The sequence below is a fragment of the Mesoplodon densirostris genome, chromosome 7 (genome assembly GCF_025265405.1).
Source record: "Mesoplodon densirostris isolate mMesDen1 chromosome 7, mMesDen1 primary haplotype, whole genome shotgun sequence".
In the NCBI taxonomy this organism is placed as follows: Eukaryota; Metazoa; Chordata; class Mammalia; order Artiodactyla; family Ziphiidae; genus Mesoplodon; species Mesoplodon densirostris.
In genome coordinates, this window is record NC_082667.1 from 61,276,369 (window position 1) to 61,295,599 (window position 19,231).

General features: G+C 38.6%; 1 protein-coding gene across 12 annotated transcripts in view; it reads right to left on the reverse strand.

Annotated features, from left to right (window-relative positions):
- NUP98 (nucleoporin 98 and 96 precursor) overlaps nt 1-19,231 on the reverse strand; it is a 105,515-nt gene that overhangs the window by 30,964 nt on the left and 55,320 nt on the right. For all 12 annotated transcript variants that reach the window (XM_060105619.1, XM_060105622.1, XM_060105623.1 and 9 more), the window contains 5 exons: nt 10,878-10,994; nt 9,130-9,428; nt 6,986-7,099; nt 6,127-6,265; nt 164-341 (listed from right to left, as the gene is read on the reverse strand). In XM_060105619.1, the coding sequence (XP_059961602.1) occupies nt 164-341; nt 6,127-6,265; nt 6,986-7,099; nt 9,130-9,428; nt 10,878-10,994 (847 nt within the window). The remainder of the gene's footprint in view (nt 1-163; nt 342-6,126; nt 6,266-6,985; nt 7,100-9,129; nt 9,429-10,877; nt 10,995-19,231) is intronic.

The following is a 19,231-nucleotide window of genomic DNA, read 5'->3' on the forward strand; positions in this document are numbered from 1 at the left end:
TAGCTCCTTACTGCTCTGGGGTTTAATGAGATGTATAATTTGAAGTAAATTATGATGGATTTCTATATCTATTTCCTAATTTGTAGAAATAGAATTTAAAAAAGGATCTCTTCTAACACAGTTTATAACTACAGTTTATAAGAACTAGGTTAAATGACTATACCTTAAATACCCAAGAACCAGTTTCAGGACGGTACTCTTTGAACTGAGCTCCCTGTTTCCTTGAAACTGCTTCCAATCTTCCCTCATAGTTGATATCAGCAAGTCGATCTGGGCTCTTTATTAAACAACGAGATGTTTTATCTGTTGGCCAAACTCCATCCAATGTAACTTCAGCCTTCCTGTAATGTACAATCAAGTAAAGTGTAAATGTTTCATATTTATGACCAGAAAGCCAAGTAACACATATATACACAGCAAATAAAGGTACCTGTGTTACTGTGGAATTATTCCGCAGGTGTTTCATAAACTTGAGTCTTGTTGGCTCCTAGGTAGATGGGCTTAAGAGTAAGGAATTACCCCCACATCAACTAGCTAAATATCTGGTTCAAGAGTGTCAAACCCCACTTACTTCAAACTACCATGGTACACCAATTATTTCCAATCCGATTTTTTTAAAGTAAATTTATTTATTTATTTATTTTGGGCTGCATTGGGCCTTCATTGCTGCGTGTGGGCTTTTCTCTAGTTGTGGCAAGTGGGGGCTACTCTTCATTGCGGTGCATGGGCTTCTCATTGTGGTGGCTTCTCTTGTTGTGGAGCATGGGCTCTAGACATGCGGGCTTCAATACTTGTGGCTCACAGGCTTTGGAGTGCAGGCTCAGTAGTTGTGGCGCATGGGCTTAGCTGTTCCACAGCATGTGGGATCTTCCTGGACTAGAGCTCAAACCTGTGTCCCCTGCATTGGCAGGCGGATTCTCAACCGTTGCGCCACCAGGGAAGCCCCTCCAATCCGATTTTTTTTTTGTGGATGGGGGGCGGGGGGAGGAGCCTGCATTGGTTCTTCGTTGCTGTGCTGGGGCTTCCTCTAGTTGCGGTGAGCGGGGGCTACTCTTTGCTGCGGTGGCTTCTCTTGCTGCAGAGCATGGGCTCTAGGCACGCGGGCTTCAGTAGTTGCAGCACATGGGCTCAGTAGTTGTGGCACACGGGCTTAGTTGCTCTGTGGCATGTGGGATGTTCCTGGATCAGGGATTGAACCCGTATCACCCACACTGGCAGGCGGATTCTCTCTTATTGATTGATTGATTGATTGTCTGTGTTGGGTCTTCGTTGCTGTGCGTGAGCTTCCTCTAGTTGCGGTGAGTGGGGGCTACTCTTAGTTGTGGTGCGCAGGCTTCTCGTTGTGGTGCACAGGCTTCTCGTTGCGGTGACTTCTCTTGTTGCGGAGCACGGGCTTCAGTAGTTGTGGCGCACGGGCTTAGTTGCTCCACAGCATGTGGGATCTTCCTGGGCCAGGGCTTGAACCCGTGTCCCCTACATTGGCAGGCAGATTCTTAACCACTGCGGCAGGCAGATTCTTAAGCACTGTGCCACCAGGGTCCCCAGTCTGATTTTAGTAACACTTAAGCTATGCATCCTCGACCAAGTCCAGTGTTAACAGTCCAGTGCAAAGACCTAAGTCTTAGTGAAGGTCTCAAAGTGCTATTGTACATAACAACAACAGTAGTAATAGCAGCAACTACCATTAACAATGAATGCCTGCAGAGTGAGGTATTAGGAACATCACAGTATTAACCATTAAATAATGAGTGTGAATTGATGATAATAATGGTAATGTAATCCTTCTAACAGCAATATTTGAGATCAAGGACTGTGTCCTATTCATCCAGTATGCCTTGCATTTAGTACAGTGATTACCACATAATAACAGATGACTTTTTTTAACACTAATTTTTATTGTGGTTAAAAAGGTATAACAAAAGTTATCATCACCATTCTACTGTCTGTTTCTATGAATCTGACTCTCTACATGCCTCAAATAAGTTGACCCATACATTATTTGTCTTTCTGCAAGCAACTGGCGTATTTCACTTAGTATAATGTCCTGAAGGTTCATCTGTTCCGCAGCATGTGTCAAAGTTTCCTTCCTTTTTAAGGCTAAATAATATTCCACTGTGTGTACATACATTTTGTTTATTCACAGACACTTGGGTTTTTTCTCCCGTTTGGCTATTATGAACGGTGCTGCTATGAATATGGGTGTGTACATATTTTTTCAAGACTCTATTTTTCAATTCTTTTGGATGTATACTCAGAAGTAGAATTGCTGGTTCATTTTTAATTTTTTGAGGAACCACCATATACTCTTTCCCATAGCAGCTGCACCACATTTTACATTCCCACCAACAATACACAAAGGTTCTAATTTCTCCACACTCTTGCAAAAACATGCTATTTTTCTTTTAAAGTAACCTCCTAAGCGGTGTGATAACTCACTGTGTGTGTTTTTTTTTTTTTGCAGTACGCGGGCCTCTCACTGTTGTGGCCTCTCCCGTTGCGGAGCACAGGCTCCGGACGCGCAGGCTCAGCGGCCATGGCTCACGGGCCCAGCCACTCCGCGACATGTGGGATCTTCCTGGACTGGGGCACGAACCTGGGTCCCCTGCAATGGCAGGCAGACTCTCAACTACTGTGCCACCAGGGAAGCCCCTCACTGTGGTTTTGATTTGCATTTCCCTAATTATTATCAATGTTGAGCATCTTTTCATATGCTTGTTGGCCACTTGTTTATTGTATTTGGAGAATCATGTATTCAAGTCCTTTGCCCATTTTTAATTAGATTTTTTTTAAATGGTTGAGCTACAGAAGTTCTTCATATTCTGGATATATTTTTAAAATTAATTAATGAATTTATTTATGGCTGTGTTGGGTCTTCGTTTCTGTGCGAGGGCTTTCTCTACTTGTGGCAAGCGGGGGCCACTCTTCATCGCAGTGCACGGTCCTCTCACTATCGCAGCCTCTTTTGTTGTGGAGCACAGGCTCCAGAGGCGCGTGCTCAGTAACTGTGGCTCACGGGCCCAGTTGCTCCACGGCACGTGGGATCTTCCCAGACCAGGGCTCAAACCCGTGTCCTCTGCATTGGCAGGCAGATTCTCAACCCACTGCGCCACCAGGGAAGCCCCATATTCTGGATATTAACCCCTTATTAGATATATGATTTGCTGGCTTTTCATTCTGTTGATTATGCCCTTTGATGTACAGAAGTTTTAAATTTTGGTGTAGTCCAGTTTATTTATTTTTACTATTTGTTGCCTATGCATTCAATGTCGTACCCAGGAAATCTTTGCCATATATGTTGTGAAACATATTCTAAGAGTTTTATAGTTTTAAGTCTTATGTTTTAGGTCTTTGATCAATTTTGAGTTCATTTTTATTTATGGCATAAGGTAAGGGTACAACTTCATTCTTCTGTTGTGGATATCCAGTGTTCCCAAAACCATTTGCTGAAGAGATTGTTCTTTCTCCATTGCATGGTCTTGGCAACCCTGTCACCATTTAACCATATATGTGTGGGCTCTCTATTCTGTTCCATTACTCTATATGTCTGTCTTTATGCCAGTAACACACTGTTTTGGTTACTGTAGCTTTGTTTTTCAAGTCAGGAAGTGTGAGTCCTCCAGCTCTGTTATTTTTCAAGATTAGTCTGGTTATTCATGGTACCCTTGAGATTCCATATGTTTTAGGATCATTTTTTCTATTTCTGCAAAAGATGCAGTTGGGATTTTGATAGGGATTGCATTAAATCAGTAGACTGCTTTGGGTAGTATGGATATCTTAACAATTTTAAGTCTTCCTATCAATGAACATGGGATATCTATTCATTTATATGTCTTCTTTAATTTCTCTCAGCAGTGTTTTGTAGTTTTCAGTGTACAAGTCTTTTGCCTCCTTGGTTAAGTTTATTCCTAAGTATTTTATTCTTCTTGACGCTACTGTAAATGAAACTGTCTTAACTTCCTTTTCAGATTATTGTCAGCGTACAGAAACTCAACTGTTTTTTGCATGTTGATTTTGTACCTTGCTACCTTACTAAATTTGTTTATTAGCTGTAAAGTTTTTTGTAGAATCTTTAGGCTTTCTACATATAAGATCACATTATCTGGGACTTCCCTAGCATCCCAGAGGTTAAGACTCCACACTTCCACTGCAGCGGGCATGGGTTTGATCCCTGGTTAAGAAACTAAGATCCCACATGCCGCATGGCACGGCCAAAAAAATAAGTAAAAATTAAAAAAAAAAAAAAGATCACATCATCTGTGAACAGAGATAATGTTACTTTCTTTTCAATTTGAATGTCTTTTATTTCTTTTTCTTGTTTAATTGCTTTGGCCCGGACTTCCGGCAGTGGCAAAAGCAAGCATCCTTGTCTTGTTCCTCATCTTAGAAGAAAAGCTCTCAGTCTTTCACTACTGAGTATGATGTTCACTGTGGGTTTATCAAATATGGCCTTTTTATGCTGAGGTAGTTTCCTTCTATCTTTATTTTGCTGAGTGTCTTTATAATGAAAAGGTGTTGAATTCTGTCTAGGGCTTTTTCTGCACCAAGATGATCATGTGGTTTTCTTCCTTTGTAAGTGTTATGCATGACATTCATCAATTTTTGTATGTTAAGCCATCTGTGCATTCCAGAAATAAATCCCATTTGGTCATGGCGTGTAATCCAATCAATGCAGTGTTGAATTCTGTCTGCTAGTATTCTGTTGAGGATATTTACATCAATATTTATTAAAGATATTTTGGTCTGTAGTTTTCTTTTCTTGTAGCATCTTTGTTTAGCTTTGGAGTCAGGGTAATGCTTGCCTCAAAGAATTAAAAAGTGTTCCCTCAATTTTTGGGAAGAGTTTGAGGAGAATGGTGTAAATTCTTCTTTAAATGTTTGGTATAATTCACCAGTGAAGCCATCTGGTCCAGTGCTTGGGTGAAGCGGGCACCAGGGCAGGGCGCATTGACTACTAATTCAATTTCCTTATTAGTTACAGGGCTGTTCAGAGCTTCTATTTCTTTGTTTTTATTATTATTTATAAATTTATTTATTTTTTGGCTGTGTTGGATCTTCATTGCCGCGTGCGGACTTTCTCTAGTTGTGGCAAGTGGGGGCCACTCCTCGTTGTGGTGCGCGGGGCTCTCATTAAGGTGGCTTCTCCTGTTGTGGAGCACGTGCTCCAGGCACGTGGGCTTCAGTAGTTGTGGCACTCAGGCTTGGTAGTTGTGGCTCACGGGCTCTAGAGCGCAGGCTCAGTAGTTGTGGTGCACAGGCTTAGTTGCTTAGCACATGGGATCTTCCCAGACCAGGCTTGAACCCGTGTCCCCCGCACTGGCAGGCAGATTCTTAACCACTGCACCACCAGGGAAGTCCCAGAGCTTCTATTTCTTCATGATTCAATATCAGTGGGTTGTGAACATAAATGACTTTAATTATGGCCCTTTCACGTGGACCATATTAGAAGCTAGTATCTCACACTAAAATATAGAGAAAGAGTTAAGCACAGTCACAGCAGAAACAAGAAAAAAATAGTATTAAAAAGCATTTTCCGGGACTTCCTGGCAGTCCAGTGGTTAAGAATCTGTGCTTCCACTGCAGAGGGCAAGGGTTCGATCCCTGGTTGGGGAACTAAGATGCCACATGGTACGCAGTGTGGCCCCCAAAAAAAAGCGTTTCCCAAAAGTTTTTGGAAACTAACCAATTGGACCTGATGATATTAGGGAAAAGAAGTCAAAAAAGTCATACTATAGCATTTCTTTATCACTATATATATATTTTTTTCTTTTTTTTTGCAGTACGTGGGCCTCTCATTGTTGGGGCCTCTCCTGTTGTGGAGCATAGGCTCCGGATGCGCAGGCTCAGGGGCCATAGCTCATGGGCCGAGCCGCTCCGCGGCATGTGGGATCTTCCCAGACGGGGGCACGAACCCGTGTCCCCTGCATTGGCAGGCGGACCCTCAACCACTGCGCCACCAGGGAAGCCCCTATACTTTTAAATGAAAGTAGAGAAACAATAATCACACACACTATAGTAAGTCAAAGGGACAAGTTGCAAAAAAAATGTATATAATATGAATACATTTGTGTTAACAGAAAAAATTGTGATTTAGCTGATTATTTTTTAAATATGTAAATAAATTCATACCTATTTAGCCCTTCACCCACAGGTGGTTTTTGGTTATCATCTAAGTAGACAATCACTTCTTTCCTTCGGATATGCACAATGTCATCTAAATTTAGATTTGTCAAATTCACATCTCCTTCAAAATAGATTGAACCATAACCTATAAATCAGAGCAAACAGTTAAAAACTCATCCTGTACAGAGGGCAAATACCCATTTCATACTTCTAGTGATTATATAATCAGAAGGAGCAAGCAGCTTTAAACATTAATCAATATTCTAAATCACCCAGCAATTCCTTGAATGGGTTATTTCATCGATAATATGTATTAGAAGGTGACATCAAATACATTTATCTGATTTAACATGTGCATTTTTACAGCACTTAACATTATCCTCAAAATAGCCTTTTAAAATCTCTCCCCAAATATCTGTACGGCTGCTACATAAACAACCCTTAACACCTAGCCTGCAGTATGAATTAAAATACTTGAGCCCTTCTTTTAATACAGAAAGATGAGATTTTTCCCCAAGAAAATTTTATCTGTAATAACTTAATACTATGAAGTTGAACCTAAATATTACCCATCTCTTGTCAACTATTAATTTTCTCACTTAGTATTTCTTGCTGTTTACAGTATTTTAATTGTAGAAAATTGCAATGAGCCAAATACTTACTAAATACTTACAGTCTTTGTAAAGACTGTTACAAAGTTCTAGTCTTTTTGGTTACTTGTCAATCAAAGTGTCTATTCAGGCCAAGGTGGGTCCAAATGTAGGTAAAAAACAAATTTAGCTATCAAGAGCTTCCTTTACTTAATTACAAAAATAAAGTGAAGATCTCTGGCTTATACACTACTAACTCTTAAATTCACACTCACCTTTACGACCAATAGTGAAGTCAGAGACAATGCACTCTCCTTTTTCATTGGTAATTTTAGCTAGGTCATCCATGGATGGAATAGTATAGTAGCCAACCTTAGTGAGAACGATGCCTATGACAAAAGAAACAGAAAATACCAGTTGTGACTGACCTCAGGTAGAGGAATTTTCAGTAATATTTATTTCACTTTTTCCTTTTTAAAATTTTTCTACAGAATGGATAATTTTAAAAATTACCTGAAATAATCAGTAAATTATTATAAAAAGAGAAAATATATAGGAATAAAGCATTTTTCCAAGCTAGTTTTTTTTTTTTCAATCTGCTTTTCTAAGAAACACTATTCGTAAGAGAAACCAAGTGTTTTTTTAAAAAACCTCATGGTTAAGTAAGTTTGGAGAACATGCACAAGATAGTATATTACAGGTTCTGAAAACTCACAAAACAATGACATCTATTTACTTAATCCAGTGTTTCCAAGACTTATTTAACCACAGAACTTCCTTTTCATATGACACCTATTAACATACTTGCACTATGAAAGGCATTCCATAGAATACATTCTGGGAAAGACTTATTTTTTTCTTTTATTTTACACATGGAAGATGTCCAAACCCAGGTTTTTGGCTTATGTGGTAATTCGGTGGATTAGAGGTGGAGCTAAAACTCCAAAACCAATGCTTTTAGTTTTACATGTTATTGCCTTCTATAAACCTCTTGTATCTTTCAAATTTACATCCTCAAATTGAGAGCTAAAATCAAGATGAAAAATCCTACATGAGAAAGTCCCACAGTCAAATGGAAACTTAAAGGACTACATTGATGTTATTTTAAAAAGTGCTAACTAGGCAGATTTCTGAAGAAATCAAAGAAAATATAGCATGGGTATGCTTGTTCTAGTCACTCCTTGTTCCATTTATAGGAAGAGATCAGGCTAACTCGCTCTCTGAGAGGAAGAGTTTAAGGCCAATATAAGATCAAATTCCAGCCTCCAGCAATGCCCACTCACATGCTTAACTTGCTTCTCTATGGGCAAGTTTTAGAGGGTTGTTAAAGTGTCCTTGAGCATGGAATTTTAAATTGGGAGGTGGCAAAAAAGGTCAGTGAGAAAACTAGAAATAAAAAAAAATCTAGACTGGATATTTAAGATGCAGTAGTAGATGTCTAAACACAAATACAGATAACATAGGATTCTTAATGTGAAAGTATAAATTTGTTTCCTTAGGGCACCAAGTGACCAAAGATATATATGAAGGCAATAAGATAATTTAGATATAGAACAAGTTTACAGACACATCAAGACAAACTTTAAACTAAACTAAAAAAAAAAAAAAGACTAGGCAAAACTAATCTGTGTGACAGAAACGAGACTGTGGTTGACTTCTTGAGATGGGGACACAAAAGAACTTTCCAGGGTGAAAGAAATGCTCTATCTCTTGATTGAGTATATATATATGTCAAAATGCATTGAAATGAACACAAGATCTGTGTACTTCACTATATGTAAATTGTACCTCAGTTAAAAGGGGGGAAGAGGGAATGTAATGACATTTGTCAAAACCCAAATGAGATGTTAAGTCAACAGAGAAAAAAGGCAAACTTTAAGCATCCCATCAAGATACTTCAATCTTGTAGTTTATACTGTTTCATGGATTAGTGTGGAAAAACTAATCAGTTCACTGTTGGGGACAAAAAAGAAAAGCACAGAACTGAGGTGATAATAACCATAGCAACCACTAACATTTGAATGCCTATTCTAGTCAGGCATGGTCTAACTCAAATCTCAAAAATCTCATATGATAATACTGCTATAATTTTAAGTAAAAAACTAATAAACAATATGTGAGTTTATAAAGCTAGGAAAAATTATGAGGATAGTCTCTCTGGATACAAAATTTGGGATATTTAAACTATATCAGGATAATTAATAAAATGAATTTTAACTACTCCAAAGGTACAAAAAAAAGTGAATTCCAAATCAACCAAAGCATCAGTGAGAAGTGTTTAAGTGTTAACTTCCATAAAATGCAATAAAAAACATTTAGGAGTTCAGATAGCTGACTTCTATTATGTTGAAAATCAGTGACAAACAAGAGGTCTCATATGACTGGTAGGAGATTACTCAAGTGCCAATCTGAATCTGACCTGCTGGATGCATATGGTAAGTATTATTTTCTATTTCTTCTCGGTCATCCTGCAGTGACTCCTCATGAAAAGAGGCCTCTTCACTGCTTCCTTCCAGCCCATTTCGCAAGGCAGCACGCATGTTTAATGCAACAATGGTATCATCCACACTGTTGCTGCTGTTATGTTTATTTCCAGCACTCTCTGGGGTTTGAGGAATGGGTTTGGCAATAGGGTTAGTATAAAAACGTGACACAAGAGAATCATCATCTCCATCCTGCTGATGGTTTTCATCGACTGGTTTGCTCAGAAAACTGAATCTGAAAAGGGAGAAAATAAATACTATCTTAGTCCCTTGAGTAGAAATAGTAAAATGGTAACAATCAAACATTGCTAGGCTTTTACTAGCATCTGGTGCTGTTCTAGGTAATTCCATGTATTAAAAATTCACTTAATACTTACGGTAAACCTGTAAAATAGGCTATCATTCTCTGTATTTTACAGAAAACTCGGACACAGAAAAATAACTTGCCAAGGTCACAAAGCTGTAAGTGCTAGAGTTGGGATTGTAACCCAGGAAATCTGGCTGTAGATTCCACGGCTTTAACTGACCTATTTTCATGAATGAACGAATCTGAGCATCACAATATTTAGTTAAAAAGGGGGAAGGGGGGTGTCTACTATGTGGGGTCAAATATCAGTGGTGAATTTCAAAATAAAAAACTGAAAATTTAAAAATTTTGATATTATAATCAATAAGGTATTAATGATTCATTTATGAAAACTCAAACTAAAATTTTATCCAAAGAGAAAAAAAACAGGAGGGCAAAGACATATATACAAGGATTTTTCATTGAAGCATTATTTTGAATATAGGAATACCAAAATAATCTAAATGTCCTCTAATAGAGAACTGATTGAATTACCTTACATTTACAATAATGGTTACAGACTCATTTAAAAAGAGGAGGCAGGTTATTCATATTGATACGGAAAGGTGTTTACAGTAAATGGAAATAAGCAGGTTACAGAATATTATTTCATGCATAAACTCTACAATATATAAGAATATATTTATAAATAAATTTTTAAACTGTAAGAATATATACTGAACTCTTAAGAATCAGTGTATACACTTGTACTTCCTCCTTTATATATTTCTATACTTTTTTATTTTTTTGGTTTGGTTACAGTGACTGTGTATCACTTTAACAACCCCATCCAAAATGACATACATGGATACCAAAATAGTTTTGCAGAACTGAATCAGAAAAATAATTTTAAGGTCTAAAGTACTCAAGAAGCAACAAAACAACATAACTTCTAGATGCTCATATGCTGTAATATTGGGTTGGCCAAAAAGTTCGTTTGGATTTTTCTGTAAGATGGTATGGAAAATCCGAACGAACTTTTTGGCCAAACCAATACTTCTAACTTCATAAAATTTCATAGAATGAATAAATTCTAAGCTCAGAATCTTTTCTTTTCTTTTTCTTTTTTTTTTTTTTTGCAGTACGTGGGCCTCTCACTGTTGTGGCCTCTCCCGTTGCGGAGCACAGGCTCCGGACGCGCAGGCTCAGCAGCCATGGCTCACGGGCCCAGCTGCTCTGCGGCATGTGGGATCTTCCCAGACCGGGGCACGAACCTGTGTCCCCTGCATCGGCAGGCGGACTCTCAACCACTGCGCCACCAGGGAAGCCCCTCAGAATCTTTTCTAAATGAGCACAAGGCCCTCTACCAGAAGTAACCCAAATGAGAATTCAGTTTACCTCTCTCCATTTTCTGGATAATCAGATGGTGAAGCTAGATCTTCTGAATCACGATTAACAGGAGAGAAGAGATTGTTATTGTTAAGGTTTTTCAAAACCAACTTCTTAATGCTCTTCCTATAAACAGAGACCAAAAGAAAAAAAAGAAAGAACTCAGGCACACATAATTACATCAAAGACTATCTTAAAACCTTGAGTGGAAAGGGGCACTCTTATTCAATTCATATATATCTAAAATTGACCTAACAAGTTCAATTCACCAACTTATCCCATAAATATATAACCAGAACACAAGGTCTCAAATATATTACACTCTGGTGTTTGGAAGAATAAGCTAAGCACATCAAAACCAAGTAGGAAATCCCCTAGAAAATACTCTTCCCTTTTTGAACTCTACATGTCTTTTCTCTCATTAAATACTTTTTCTTTTTTGGCAGTCAGGATTTATGACTGCTCCTGCATAGAACTTGGCACGCTGCCTTGAAGGAAAATAGGATAGATGTTTGTTGATTAAATGAGAAAGGTTTCTTTAAAAAAAAGACAAGAAAGAGGGGTAGAATCCCCTGATATCCAATGATGGAAATGACCATGAATACCTAAAAAGTTCAAGTTTGTGTACACTAGGTTTATTTAAGGCAACAACCTCTACAGTTTACCAGCTTTAAGTAGAAAAACCATATAAGAGATCTTAATCAACCTCCACTTAAAAAGTCACTGGATTACCTAATGCACTCCATTCCCTCTTTTAGAAAAACCAACCACTGGGAATTCCCTGGAGGTCCAGTGGTTAGCAATGCACGTTTCCACTTCGTGGGTTTGATCCCTGGTTGGGGAACTAAGATCCCGCATGGTGTGCAGTACATACAAAAAAAACAAAAACAAAGCAAAACAAAAAAACCCCACCAAACAACCCGCCTCCCCACCCCTCACCCCCACTGCCACCCTAAACCAACCACTAAGTAGGTAGGCCACTCCCTTATTTATTCTAGTCTCAACAACTGGGTTATATAGTAGCAAACATCTAGTGTTTGTTCCTTACCTATGTATGCTATTTATACTCCTTATAGTAATGATGTTATTGAATAAGTATTAAGTAAGCCAATGAAACAGGCACTTGACAATAAAAAATTATTATTTCCATGAAAAATAAAACTTGCCCTCCTATTAATGGTAGACTAGGTAATATAGACTAATTCTCCTAGGAAGGATTACCAGAAAACTCAGAGCTCTTTCTAGGCATTAAGAGCCAACAAGATAGTAAAAAATGACTGTACCAGCAACCTGGGGGGACAGTGGTACAGGGAGGTGTCCAATATTTTGGGTTGCTTTTCTCCTGGAGACTTCTTGGATCCAAAGGGAAGGCTGAGAGGCTGATGGTGAACTTGACAGTCTTGTGGGACCAGGGAGGCAGAGATGAGTCTAGAGCCACCAAGGGGCGGGTCACTAGAAAATGACACTTGTTTTGTGTTGGGACCTGAAAAGTCTCTACCCCTGGAGTTAAGAACTAAAAGTAAAAAGCACATGGTCCTAAGTTCAGCTATGACTCATCTCAATAAGCACTGTCATTAAAAAAAAAAAAAAAAAAAAACCTCTGAAGGTCAATATCATCATCCTCGAATTCCAGTTACTGCCACAGTTTTCTTCAAAGAAGATAAATGGCTAATAACCACATAAGATACACAACATCATAAAGGGAATGCAAATTACAAGCATGAGGTACCACTTCACCCCCACCAGAATGGCTGTTATAAACAAACAGACAAACCAGAAAATAAGAGCTGACAAGGATACGGAGAAAACTAAAACATTGTAAACTTCTGGTGGGAATGTGAAATGGTGCAGTGGCTATGGAAAACAGTTTGGCAGTTCTTTCTTTCTTTTTCCCTTTATTTTTTAACATCTTTAGTGGAGTATAATTGCTCTACAATGGTGTGTTAGTTTTGGCTTTATAACAAAGTGAATCAGCCATACATATACATATATCCCCACATCTCCTCCCTCTTGCGTCTCCCTCCCACCCTCCCTATCCCACCCCTCTAGGTGGTCACAAAGCATGGAGCTGATCTCCCTGTGCTATGCAGCTGCTTCCCACTAGCTACCAATTTTACATTTGGTAGCCCATGCCACTCTCTCACTTCGACCCAGCTTACCCTTCCCCCTCCTCATGTCCTCAAGTCCATTCTCTACGTCTGTGTCTTTATTCCTGGCTTGCCCCTAGGTTCTTCAGAACAAATTTTTTTTTTTTTAGATTTCATATGTATGTGTTAGTGTACGGTATTTGTTTTCCTCTTTCTGACTGACTTCACTCTGTATGACAGACTCTAGGTCCATCCACCTCACTACAAATAATTTCGTTTCTTTTTATGGCTAATATTCCATTGTATATATGTGCCACATCTTCTTTATCCATTCATCTATCGATGGACACTTACATTGCTTCCATGTCCCGGCTACTGTAAACAGAGCTGCAATGAACACTGTGGTACATGACTCTTTTTGAATTATGGTTTTCTCAGGGTATACGTCCAGTAGTGGGATTGCTGGGTCATGTGGTAGTTCTATTTTTAGTTTTTTAAGGAACCTCCGTACTGTTCTCCATAGTGGCTTTATCATTTTACATTCCCACCAACAGTGTAAGAGGGTTCCCTTTTCTCCACACCCTCTCCAGTGTTTATTGTTTGTAGATTTTTTTTTTTTTGCAGTACGCGGGCCTTTCACTGTTGTGGCCTCTCCCTTTGTGGAGCAAAGGCTCCGGACGCGCAGGCTCAGCGGCCATGGCTCATGGGCCCAGCAGCTCCACGGCATGTGGGATCTTCCCGGACCAGGGCATGAACACGTGTCCCCTGCATCGGCAGGCAGACTCTCAACCACTGCGCCACCAGGGAAGCCCTGTAGATTTTTTTGATGATGGCCATTCTGACTGGTGGGAGGTGATACCTCATTGTAGTTTTGATTTGCATTTCTCTAATGATTAGTGATGTTGAGCATCCTTTCATGTGTTTGTTGCTAATCTGTATATCTTCTTTGGAGAAATGTCTATTTAGGTCTTCTGTCCATTTTTGGATTAGGTTGTTTGTTTTTTGGATATTGAGCTGCATGAGTTGCTTGTAAATTTTGGAGATTAATCCTTTGTCAGTTGCTTTATTTGCAAATATTTTCTCCCATTCTGAGGGCTGTCTTTTCGTCTTGTTTATGGTTTCCTTTGCTGTGCAAAAGCTTTTACGTTTCATTAGATCCCATCTGTTTTTGTTTTTAATTCCATTTCTCTAGGAGGTGGGCCAAAAAGGATCTTGCTGTGATTTATGTCAAAGAGTGTACTTCCTATGTTTTCCTCTAAGAGTTTTACAGTGTCTGGCCTTACATTTAGGTCTTTAATCCATTTTGAGTTTTATTTTTGTGTATGGTGTTAGGGAGTGTTCTAGTTTCATTCTTTTACATGTAGCTGTCCAGTTTTCCCAGCACCACTTATTGAAGAGGCTGTCTCTTCTCCATTGTATATTCGTGCCGCCTTTATCAAAAATAAGGTGACCATATGTGGGTGGGTTTATCTCTGGGCTTTCTATCCTCTTCCATTGATCTATATGTCTGTTTTTGTGTCAGTACCACACTGTCTTGATGACTGTAGCTTTGTAGTATAGTCTCAAGTCCAGGAGCCTGATTCCTCCAGCTCCATTTTTCTTTCTCAAGATTGCTTTGGCTCTTCGGGGTCTTTTGTGTTTCCATACAAACTGTGAAATTTTTTGTTCTAGTTCTGTGAAAAATGCCACTGGTAGTTTGATAAGGATTGATTGTATTGAATCTGTAGATGCTTTGGGTAGCACAGTCACTTTCACAAGGTTGATTCTTCCAATCCAAGAACGTGGTATATCTCTCCACATGTTTGGATCATCTTTAATTTCTTTCATCAGTGTCTTCTAGTTTTCTGCATACATACAGGTCTTTTGTCTCCTTAGGTAGGTTTATTCCTAGGTATTTTATTGTTTTTGTTGCAGTGGTAAATGGGAATGTTTCCTTAATTTCTCTTTCAGATTTTTCATCATTAGTGTATAAGAATGCAATAGATTTCTGTGCATTAATTTTATATCCTGCTACTTTACCAAATTCACTGATTAGCTCTAGTAGTTTTCTGGTAGCATCTTTAGGATTCTCTATGTATAGTATCATGTCATCTGCAAACAGTGACAGCTTTACTTCTTCTTTTCTGATTTGGATTCCTTTTATTTCTTTTTCTTCTCTGACTGCTGTGGCTAAAACTTCCAAAACTATGTTAAATAATAGTGGTGAGAGTGGACAACCTTGTCTTGTTCCTGATCTTAGTGGAAATGCTTTCAGTTTTTCACCATTGAGGATGACGTTGGCTGTGGGTTTGTCATATATGGCCTTTATTATGTTGACGTAAGTTCCCTCTATGCCCACTTTCTGAAGGTTTTTTAATCATAAATGGGTGTTGAATTTTGTCGAAAGCATTCTCTGCATCTATTGAGATGATCATATGGTTTTTCTCCTTCAATTTGTTAATATGGTGTATCACACTGATTGACTTGCATATATTGAAGAATCCCTGCATTCCAGGGATAAACCCCACTTGATATGGTGTATGATCCTTTTAATGTGCTGTTGGATTCTGTTTGCTAGTATTTTGTTGAGGATTTTTGCATCTATGTTCATCAGTGATATTGGCCTGCAGTTTTCTTTGTGACATCTTTGTCTGGTTTTGGTATCAGGGTGATGGTGGCCTCACAGAATGAGTTTGGGAGTGTTCCTCCCTCTACTATATTTTGGAAGAGTTTGAGAAGGATAGGTGTTAGCTCTTCTCTGAATGTTTGATAGAATTCGTCTGTGAAGCCATCTGGTCCTGGGTTTTTGTTTGCTGGAAGATTTTTATCAGTCTCAATTTCAGTGCTTGTCATTGGTTTGTTTATATTTTCTCTCTCTTCCTGGTTCAGGCTCCGAAGGTTGTGCTTTTCTAAGAATGTGTCCATTTCTTCCAGGGTGTCCATTTTATTGGCATATAATTACTTGTAGTAATCTCTCATGATGCTTTGTATTTCTGCAGTGTTAGTTGTTATTTCTCCTTCTTCATTTCTAATTCTATTGATTTGAGTCTTCTCCGTTTTTTTCTTGATGAGTCTGGCTAATGGTTTATCAATTTTGTTTATCTTCTCAAAGAACCAGCTTTTAGTTATACTCATCTTTGCTATCATTTCCTTCATTTCTTTTTCATTTATTTCTGATCTGATCTTAATGATTTCTTTCCTTCAGCTAACTTTGGGGTTTTTTGTTCTTCTTTCTCTAATTGCTTTAGGTATAAGGTTCTGTTGTTTATTTGAGATGTTTCTTATTTCTTGAAGCAGGATTGTTTGAGATGTTTCTTGTTTCTTGAGGCAGGACTGTATTGCTATAAACTTCCGTCTTAAGAATTGCTTTTGCTGCATCCCATAGGTTTTGGATCATTGTGTTTTCATTGTCTTTTGGTATTTTTTGATTTCCCCTTTGATTTCTTCAGTGATCTCTTGGTTATTTAGTACTGTATTGTTTAGCCTCCATGTGTTTGTATTTTTTACAGATCATTTCCTGTAATTGATACCTAGTCTCATAGTGTTGTGATTGGAAAAGATACTTGATACAATTTGAATTTTTGAAAATTTGCCAAGGCTTGATTTGTGACCCACAATATGATCTATCCTGGAGAATGTTCCACGAACACGTGAGAAGAAACTATATTGTTATTTTTGGATGGAATGACCTATAAATATCAATTAAGTCCATCTTGTTTAATGTATCATTTAAAGCTTGTGCTTCCTTATTTATTTTCATTTTGGATGACCTGTCCATTGGTGAAAGTGGGGTGTTAAAGTCCCCTATTATGATTGTGTTACCGTTGATTTCCCCTTTTATGGCTGTAAGCATTTGCCTTATGTACTGAGGTGCTTCTATGTTGGGTGCACAAATATTTACAAATGTTATATCTTCTTCTTGGATCGATCCCTTGATCATTATGTAGTGTCCTTTGTCTCTTGTAATAGTGTTTATTTTAAAGACTATTTCGTCTGATATGAGAATTGCTACTCCAGCTTTCTTTTGATTTCCATTTGCATGGAATATCTTTTTCCACCTCTCACTTTCAGTCTGCATGTGTCCCTAGGTCTGAAGTGGGTCTCTTGCAGACAGCATATATACAGGTCTTGTCTTTGTATCCATTCAGCCAATCTATGCCTTTTGGTTGGAGTATTTAATCTATTTACGCTTAAGGTAGTTATCGATATGTATGTTCCTATTACCATTTTCTTAATTTTTTTTTTTTTTTTTTGCGGTACACGGGCCTCTCACTGTTGTGGCCTCTCCCGTTGTGGAGCACAGGCTCCGGATTCACAGGCTTAGCGGCCACGGCTCACGGGCCTAGCCGCTCCGCAGCATGTGGGATCTTCCCGGACCGGGGCATGAACCCGTGTCCCCTGCATCAGCAGGCGGACTCTCAACCACTGCGCCATCAGGGAAGCCCCTCTTAATTGTTTTGGGTTTGTTATTGTAGGTCTTTTCCTACTCTTGTGTTTCCTGCCTAGAGAAGTTCCTTTAGCATTTGTTGTAAAGCTGGTTTGGTGGTGCTGAATTCTCTTAGCTTTTACTTGTCTGTAAAGGTTTTAATTTCTCCATCAAGTCTGAATGAGATTCTTGCTGGGTAGAGTATTCTTGGTTGTAGGGTTTTTCCCTTTCATCACTTTAAGTATATCACGCCACTCCCTTCTGGCTTGTAGTTTCTGCTGAGAAATCAGCTGTTAACCTTATGGGAGTTCCCTTGTATGTTATTTGTTGTTTTTCCCTTGCTGCTTTTAGCATGTTTTCTTTGTATTTAATTTTTGATAGTTTGATGAATATGTGTCTTGGCGTGTTTCTCCTTGGATTTATCCTGTATGGGACTCTGCGCTTCCTGGACTTGATTAACTATTTCCTTTCCCATATTAGGGAAGTTTTCAACTATAATCTCTTCAAATATTTTCTCAGTCCCTTTCTTTTTCTCTTCCTCTTCTGGGACCCCTATAATTCGAACGTTGGTGTGTTTAATGTTGTCCCGGAGGTCTCTGAGACTGTCCTCAATTCTTTTCATTCGTTTTTCTTTATTTTGCTCTGAGGTAGTTATTTCCACTATTTTATCTTCCAGGTCACTTATCTGTTCTTCTGCCTCATTTATTCTGCTATTGATTCCTTCTAGAGAATTTTAAATTTCATTTATTGTGTTGTTCATCATGGTTTGTTTGCTCTTTAGTTCTTCTAGGTCCTTGTTAAACATTTCTTGTATTTTCTCCATTCCATTTCCAAGGTTTTGGGATCATCTTTACTATCATTACTCTGAATTCTTTTTCAGGTAGCCTGAACAGTTTGTCAGTTCTTTAAAAGGTTAAGTATAGAATCAATGTATGAGCAAACAATTCCAGTCCTGGATATATACTCAAAGGAATTGAAACTGGGACTCTGATACTTGTACACCAACATTTATAGCAGCAGTATTCACATAGCTAAAAGGTGGAAACAACCCAGAAGTCCATCAATAGATGAAATGGATAAACAAAATGTGGGTTAACCATACAGTGGAATATTATTCAGCCTTAAAAAGAAATGAAGTTCTGGGCTTCCCTGGTGGCACAGTGGTTGAGAATCCGCCTGCCGATGCAGGGGACACGGGTTCATACCCCGGTCAGGGAAGATCCCACATGCCATGGAGCGGCTAGGCCTGTGAGCCATGGCCGCTGAGCCTGTGCATCTGGAGCCTGTGCTCCACAACGGGAGAGGCCACAACAGTGAGAGGCCCGCGTACCGCAAAAAAAAAAAAAAAAAGAAGGTCTGATACATGCTACAACTTAATGAACCTCTAAAATATTATGCCAACTAATGAGAACATACTGTATAGCACAGGGAACTCTACTTAATGCACTGTGGTGACATGAATGGGAAGGAAGTCCAAAAGGGAGAGGATATGTGTATATGTATGGTGATTCATTTTGCTGTACAGGAGAAACTAACACAACATTGTAAAGCAACTATACTCCAATAAAAGTAATTTAAACAAATAAAATAAAACATTATGCCAAGTAAAATAATCCAGAAATGAAAGAGAATAAATTCTGTATGATTCTCTGTATATGAAGTATCTAAAATAGGCAAATTCTTACAGACAGAAAGTAATATAGAGGTTAAAAGGTTAACAGGTTTTTTCTGGGGGAAGAAGAAAATAGGGAATTATCGCATGGCAGGTACAGAGTTTCTGTTTGGGATGATGAAGTTCTGGAGATACTGGTGTTGATAGCTACACAATATTGTAAATATACTTAACACCACTGAACTGTAATTGTATGTAA